Source organism: Haliaeetus leucocephalus, unplaced genomic scaffold, assembly GCF_000737465.1.
Source record: "Haliaeetus leucocephalus isolate CR32 unplaced genomic scaffold, Haliaeetus_leucocephalus-4.0 Scaffold795, whole genome shotgun sequence".
NCBI classification, from domain to species: Eukaryota; Metazoa; Chordata; class Aves; order Accipitriformes; family Accipitridae; genus Haliaeetus; species Haliaeetus leucocephalus.
Window position 1 is genome coordinate 3,500,331 of NW_010973231.1, and position 8,531 is coordinate 3,508,861.

An 8,531-nucleotide genomic window follows, 5' to 3' on the forward strand; every position below is an offset into this window, starting at 1 on the left:
ATCCCTGCATGGCTTGATACCCATGTGATGATGTTCTTTCTTGTCCTAAATTAAATACAGATGGTTTTAGATGACATTCTACTCACAGGTCACCTCCAGACTTGATATGTGAGGCTCTGCTTCCAGATTTAGTTTTGTCTGGCCACCAAAGTTAGTTCAGGTCTTAACATTTCATACTTCTGAAGAGCAGTAATGTTTCTCACCAAATCAGAACAACAGGCCCTTGTCTCTTTAGTAGGATAGGCTAGTAGTATCCTCATTCAAGATTCATAAAATGTAATCTTCTTTTCAATGCCTTACTTTAGTCTTAATGATAATGCAAGCCTAGATAAAATTTGAAAGTGTCATCAAAGATACAGTCAGACTTTTAAGTCCCAGGAGGAACTTTGGCCTTTAATCATTTAGATGACTGTGGCAAAAGAGAAGGATAAGGATTTTTTTTTGCTTGTTTGCTTTTTTGTTGTTGTTCCTTTTTTCATACTTAAAAAAAAATGTTGCCTGTAATCTTTGGTGCTTTATTTATTCGTGATACAGGCAGGTCTGAAACTGGAACCTAGTAGAAGTTGCACCCATTTTCACCAGGATGAATAGAGTCAATAGCTATTTTTTCATTCAATTGGAGCACAAAACAGTTGTAGTTGGCAGTCTGGCCCAATGGTTTTGATTCTACAAATCTCAGATAGGTCTAGATTTGAAACTTAATGACAAGAATTTCAGTGTTAGTTGTTGTTGGCTGATTCACTGTAGAATATTTTTCTATTTTGTAAAATAGTTCAGCATTTTACTTTGAGACCTGAAGTATATGCTGGTTTTGTACATTATAGTTGTATTGATGTGGGATGGGATTATGTTCTTTTTGTTAATTGAGAGAAACCTGTATTCTCCTGTATTTCTATATGTCCATACATATTTTTGTACTGTTACAAAGAACCTTTATACTGATATACCACTGTTAAACTGGTTTATTCTTACTACTATGTTAAAGCAGTAAAACCATGTCTTTTAAGGCTTAGTCTGAATGGTGGATGCACTTACAAGCTCGCTGTACAGGTAGGCACGTACCCGCCTGACCTGTAATGAGACCCATGCACGTACCTGTACCCCTTGACTCTGGTGCCCTGGAGCATTTGTGAGAAAGAAAGCTGGTGAAGGGGTCTGAAACATGACAGAGCTGTGGCACGGGCCGGCTAGGCTCCCCAGTCTCAGGATTGGGTTACCAGTGCCCCTGATGTCTCTGCACCATCTAGATGTAGCCAGAAGTGCCTGACTTCCAGTTGCTTTCAGTGGAAGTTAAGATCTTAATTAGGTCTGCTCCCAAGTGATTTTCTAAGATTCTGTGTGGTGTATCTTGCATGATCCAACTGGAAACAAGATTCAGATACCATGGGCTACAATTACCTGGCACATTTCCACTATTATTTTATTGTTTGAATGTTGTTGTTGTTATTATGCAGTCCAATACCTCATTGGAATTATTATATATTTAAAGGGACTTCAGATTGGTTTTCTTTTTAGCAGCTTAATACTTAATTCTTTTTGTACTAAATAAATATCAGATGTTCAGTAAATATTAATTTTGTTGTTGTTCTTGCAGAATTTATTCCCCAGGCTTTTGGAATGCCCTTGTCCCAAGTGATTGCTAATGACCGGGCCTACAAGCTCAAGCAAGACTCTCAGAGAGAAGAGCAAAAAGATGTTTCAGATTTTGTGGCCTTTCTCTTGCCGTTTGGAACTAAAAGGCAGAACAAAGAACTTTCAAGCAGTAACTCATCTCTTAGCTCAACCTCAGAAACACCGAACGAATCCACTTCTCCTAACACACCCGAGCCAGCACCACGAGCAAGGAGGCGTGTAAGTAGACCCATCACCATGTGGTGCATGCCAGTAGGTCCAGAGGGTTTAGCTAGAGCAGGAAAAAACCCTGTTGTGTCTGTGGATTGTGGAATATTTTCTTCTGTCATGTTCGAACAGTGATTTTTTTTTTTTTCAGGTGGAAGCTGGCCTGGTCAATAGCAAAAAATTCTAACTGTAGTGGAAATCTTCTTTCTCTGGTGCTCTTGGGAACAGATCATACAGACTGTGCAAGTCTGTTACAGATCGCAAAGTGGCAGAGAGGTTATTTAGAAGTCTTCCTGTTCACTCCCTTTATTTACCTTCTTCTGTCTAGGTCTTTTAGATTTAACAAATTCCATCCGTCTTCAACCTAATTTTTTCAGCTGGGGAAGACTAAACCTGTGTGATTGATATTTATATGTATACTTATGTTAATCTAGCTCCACAAACTTTGAAATAAATCTAATTATTAAGCGCTATCCTAGTATTAGTAAAAAACCCGTATGGTCTTAATTCTGATCATGTCCTTGATGGTAAGTAAGAAGTCGTCAGAGTAAATTTGTACCAGGCTCTTTGAAGGACATTTCTGTATACAGGCTATGAAGATGCCTTTGGCAGCAGAGCACAGTGCGGTGGCTCGGGTTGAACATTAATCCTGCATGTAGGATAGGTACCTGGTAGACCATTTGTTTGCAGGGTTCTGTTCTTTATAAATTTTATGCTCTGAGATTTCCAGTTTTCCAGTATTGCAGCTAGTAACAGTAGTAGATTTTGTTGTTGTTATTGTCGTTGTTACCATGGGATAGAGGTTCTAGAATTACTGCTTTTGAATTTCATTTGCAATGGAGGGAGGAAAAAATGCGTAATAAAATACTTCCAATAAAAACCCCTGTTAAGTAATCTGAGAAGGAATTTGGGGTACAAGAACAGACCCTGGGCAGTAAAGTATTTTCTTAGGATTCTCACCATCTTTCATCCCTAGGGTAAGACCTACTTCAGAGAAATGCTATGTAGAGCTCTTTAATCCATGGTGTTAAGAGGAATAGAACTGGAGTTAATTGCAAATTAAGAGGCAATTGAAGAGCCCTATGACCTGCCTTCTTTCCCTCTAGCTGTCAGCTGAAGCTTGAAGTCTACATTCTGTCTGCAGATAGCTGAGGGCATAATATTTGAAGATGTTTCATTCTTATATACCCATAATGCACATCTATTGGCCTGTCCAGACCATATGAACAGGCAGCTGAGGCTTTCAGTGAAAGGGGTATAAGGTAATGCTGGCTGCAGAGCTCATGGTATGAGTGCTGTGGTTATCTCTCCTTCAAGAGCTAGACAGAAATCACTTGCTGCATTTTCTCTGTAGGAGTTTTGCCCAGCAGTTGGAATTTGAGACTCTGGTCATCCAGCAAGACATTTTCTGTGTGCTTATTATAGACAATATTCTGACTCTCCGTTAATATATTATTTTTATATATATATATATATTATGCAGTCAAAATTTATTCAAGTATCAGGAGCTCAGTCATACTGCTTTACTACTCAAACAGCATAACATATAGAGTGAAAATGGATCTGCCATGGATAGTACTTGATCCCATGCATACTCTGTAATATTGCTCATCTTTTCAAAAGAGAAAAGCCTTCTATAACCCTTAAAAAGCAAAGAAAAGCTTTATCTGACCTTCATTCCACACCTGTCCCTCTGGGCTTCATTTTCTTTTTGCACTTTCCATCTCCTCTTTAATCTCCTCTTTCCTTCATGTTTTTGTGTGCTTAGCTTAAAACTTGCCCAGTTTATTTAGATTTTGAACTTGTCGTGGTGGCGCAGGGACTGGTATCCATTATGTGCAAAGGTAACGTCTAGTAGATGGAACTTGATTTTTCTTTGGTTGCTGGGCATTGCAGTCCAGGTAGCACTGTGTCTGTGTTAATAGTCCTGGAGTAGTGGAGTAGCAATGTGCACGATCTCCTGCATTGTTCCTTAGCAGTTCTATAGGTCTGGCTGACTTTGAGCTGGATCCATGGAGTATATTGGTAGTGTTTTCCTGTGCACTTTGAAATTTAAAATCAGAGCTGGCCTGGACTTGGTATTGCCAAGCAATGCTGTACTTCAGCCACTGAACTCAAGGTCACTCTTCGTAAAGCCAGCTCAATGCCCCAGTTAATCCACAATTTTGATAAAATGCCGAAGGATAATGGCGAACTGACTGTATTTACATCTATTTTAGGGAACTGAATCCGACTTAAGTGACTCTGTGATAATAATGATTCATGAGGTGAGGATGCTTTGCAGGCAGGGAGGGACCAGTAAAGACAAGGTATAAAGGAGGGCACCTGTCGTACAGGAGCTGCTGGGGAGCTGCAGCTGTGAGGATGGTGTTAGGATTTTCAGTGTCAGTCGACTAATTTTGATGTCTGAAACCCGAAACTCTTAAAAACAAAATAGAAAAATTGTTCAGTTGGAATTTTGCATACATGGAACATAGCCAGAGATTCTTGTTTGGTTTGGGGGTTCTTTTTGTTTGCTTTTGGCAGGAAATGGTAGAGGGAATCAAGCAAATGTACTTCTGAGAGACATCAGAAATCAAGGTCAAAGTTGCATTCTAAAGGGTCTAGTAATTGTTTAGAGATGTGGGTCCAAAAAAATCTAAAAACTTCACTGTGTTTTATTCTTAAGTCTTCCATGAGTTATAATAAACAGAACTATACCTGATAAGTTAGATGCTTTTTTTAAAAAAGATACTATGAACTAAAAATTTTTAAATTAATTTGAAATCTCAGTGGACTTTGTATGAGTTGCCTATGAATTGGAAATCTTTGTAAAGTTCAGTTTTCTAGCCTGATGGAAGAAAATAATTCTAGAGCTTGAAATTCCCTAGCAGTTGTACAATTCTCATTTAATAGACATAGAGATCTCACTAGCAGCCTATGAAATACCTGTCAGCAGAATAGCATGCTTTTAAGAAATTAGAGTTGTCAGCAAAGTTTTGAATGGGAATTTACATTTTCTTCATTATTTCTTAGGATGACATGCTGGATCCTTGTACAGGACCTTTTACACTTTGTACACTACCTCTTTGTTTCAGAAAGAAAGAAAATAATTTACAATAGATATTTCTAATGAGAATTAAAACGAAAATTTTTCTTTTTTTTATTATAATTTATAAGCCTAGATGTTCCCTAAAATGTTTTTGCCTGGTTACTTTAATAAGAATTGAGGGAAATGGTCATTCTGAAGTGATAACAATCTTGTGGTTGGAAAAAAAATATCTTAGTTTTCAAGTGTGAACATTGAAAGATGCCACAAACCTGCTGCTGCTTGTGCTGCTTTATGCTTTACGGACTGCTTGAACTTCTGTGCCTTGCTGTAATCAAAACATAGTTTTCAAAGCTTTCATTGGAATTGTAATGATTTTAAAATATTAAGATAAATGAAGTAGAATTATCTAAAAAGTACTACCCCTCTACTTCTCTGGTGTGCCGTTGTTCTGTGATAACATGGGATCATTTCAATCTCCCCCGTTGTATGTATTTGTGTTATTAGTTAACTGTATTTGGTGTACGGTTGTAAATCTATTTGCATCATTTTCACTGATACAATGGCCCGAGCTGCAGAGGAAGTAGGGAATCAGGTTTAAAAATGTCTATATATCTCCATGCACATAAATATTGTACTGTGAGGTGCACACACAGACCATGATTCATCCTTGTCCTGCAGTATGTGCAGGCTTACAACAATAAAAAGGTATGCTGAGTGAGTGAAAAGAATTTAGTTTTTTCAATACCTAATTTGTATTCCTTGTAGTATGGTAATAATAGCATTGGTACCATTGTGATTTTCCCATCCATTACACTGGTATTATAACTTCATTAATCTACAAAAACTGTGTAGCAAATTATATTTTTATATTAGTTTGTTTAAAATGCAGGTGGGCAAAAGTCTGTATTAGATAAGGTCCTGTGGTGTTTAGATTTCTCCAGCCGTACTGATTGTTCATGTGTGTGTATTTTACAGGGCGCGATGTCTGTGGACTCTATTACGGATCTTGATGACAATCAGTCACGATTGTTAGAGGCTCTCCAGCTCTCTTTGCCAGCAGAAGCCCAGAGCAAGAAAGAAAAGGCAAGAGATAAGAAACTAAGCCTGAACCCTATTTACAGGCAGGTTCCCCGGCTTGTAGATAGTTGCTGCCAGCACTTGGAAAAGCATGGTAAGAATATTTTGTTTTCCCAGGAGTGGCAGATATATTTTTACTATAATATAAATAAATGTGTATTTTGAGAAGCAAGCATATACTTCAAATTGCAAGGACATCTTTGAAAGTCAGATGCTTTCCCTCCTATTTTGCCTCTTGCTAAAGATACTGCCTCACAAATAATTACTTAGATGGTATCTTACCTAAGGATCTATGCTACAAGCTCACAAACTGGCCCATACAGCAGGGGGAAGAGACGTTTCTTGGAGGTCATTCATCTCGTACTGGAGTGCTCAGCTCTGCAGGAATGGCTCTTCACACCCCAAGGGTTTACCCATACCTTGAGAATGAAAGTCTGAAATGTGCCAGTCAGCCTGGAGCCATTCTTCAAAATGACTTAAGGTGTAAGAGCTAAATTAACTGTTTATACTACAGTGCAGGACTTAACTAGAAACAGCATTTGAAGATAGAGGCTCAGAGAAAGAAAAAAATTCCATGCTAAATTATATTAAGCTTCAAGAAGCTTTTTCCAGTTCACTACAAGTCTTACAGGCTGGCTACTCAGTTTGTCCCTGGCTTGAGTCCCCCGACCAGCCTCAGGCTTGGGTCTGCTCTCTCCGAAGGGAGTTATAAACTCCTGCCAATATTCTTCTCATGTCTTCATGATCATCCAGACACAAACCTCCCACCAGCTTTATGTAATGCAGAAACAATAGTTAATCGAGGTATCTGTTCAACATCTCTCCCAATGTATCTTAGTCTTGTAAAGATTTTTAATGAGAATTGAAATAACTTGGCCACAGCAAGATGGAGTTATCACATGGCCAGATAATAAACAAACCATTAAGTAATGGTGACTGCAACACCAAATGATGCATTTGATGCTTAATTTGACCAGAAAGCAATCACTTACTGACTCTGAATGAAAGGCTTTTGCAGATGAGGGACTGCAATTTAAATAATAATGCTGAGCTTTTGCAATACATAATTGAAAACCATGTTGCTTACAAATATATAAAGGAAAACTGCGAAAGAGAGTCATTGTTAGCCTTTTACACAAATTAGATACCATGGCTGACAAATAAGTGTAGGGATGATTAAGTTTGAGATTAGTTACTTCCATCCCTTTAAGCAAGGGTAGCTGAGTTTGGAGAAAATAAAAGTGTCTCAGTCGCCCAAAAAACCCATCCTGCTGAGTGTCCTTTGGATACTGTGATTTTATGTCACTTGAACATCTGTGATAAATTTTTTAATCCAGTTAACCCACTGTCATAACAAAGATTCTTTTCTATACAACGTTTGTTACTAAAATATTTGCTTTACATTAAAGTTTCCTTTTCAAGAAAATTTATGATTTTTTGGGGTGCATTTTCTAAGAGTGCACTGTAGTACCTCAGAACACAATAATCTGAGATAATTTGGGGCAATTATTGATGTTCTTCAATTTCCAATTTAATCTGCCATCCACAAAACAGTCATCAGCATTCGTTGACTTTGAGAAATGTAAAGATTGCAGAAGACAGACACTACTATTTGCTTGTTGGCTTTAGTGATAATAGAGGACTTTCTGTTCTAGCAACAATCCTGTAGCAACACCATTCCAGGCTGTATGATGGACTAGGTTTCTGATTCTGAAAATACTTGCCTGTATTTGTAAGTCCTTTCGGCCAATTTTTCAGCAGTAAATCATGTAGGGGTTTCTCACAAATGCTTTAAATGCTCATTTTGAATAGTATATGATAAAAAATAGTTATGTTTTTAGCCATAAAAGCCCCTGGCCTTGTTCACCCTCCCTGTTTTCCCTGGAATCATGTCCCAGAGTTGTAAAGGCTTGACTTCCTGCAGACCCGCAGTGTAAAACAAATGCTGTATGTCTGTGCAGGAGCTGGTAACCAGCCTCCAGTTTTTGCCCAGTATGAGTATCTCCATCTCAGATGTTTCCCTGCCAGTGTTCCTGGGTTTATTAAATGTTATTCCATCAACGTAATTTTCTGTTATGCAAAGATAAAAGAATATTTGAAGAGACGTGTCATGTTGAGACTAGAAACTAAAAGGCAGAATCCTATCTGAATTTCTCTGATGAAAATTTGCAACTCCAAACACCACTGTGAAGCTACACATCTCTAGCAAGCAAGTGTAGCCTCATGGCTATCAAAAGGCATTTGTTTTGCAAGGTTATTTTACATCTCCTGTATGCCAGTAGTGAAAATGAATGTTGCAGAGTAGCCTTTGTGAGACCATAAACTTTTCAAAGCTTATAGATAATTTAATCCTTTTTGCAAAAAATATCTAACTGTGTAAAATGATATTATGTGCACAGCTGCCTAAGTCTCTAAGATTTCCCCTCTCATTCTCATTGCTAAAGACCCTGTCACCTCTAAGGTGCATTTACTCTCAAATTGTTCAGTTTCTGTTACTCAGAAAAGTATGTCCATTTGACAACCGCATTATTGTTTGTTTGACATTCTTGTAGTACAAAATCATAGAATCGTTTAAGTTGGAAAA

The 8,531-nt window shown here is 37.9% G+C and overlaps 1 protein-coding gene across 1 annotated transcript in view; it reads left to right on the forward strand.

Moving 5' to 3' along the window:
- Positions 1-8,531, forward strand: part of ARHGAP6 (Rho GTPase activating protein 6) — a 338,151-nt gene that overhangs the window by 304,207 nt on the left and 25,413 nt on the right. Inside the window, exons 4-5 of the mRNA XM_010581575.1 lie at positions 1,595-1,851; positions 5,846-6,041. Coding sequence (XP_010579877.1) covers positions 1,595-1,851; positions 5,846-6,041 — 453 coding nt within the window. The remainder of the gene's footprint in view (positions 1-1,594; positions 1,852-5,845; positions 6,042-8,531) is intronic.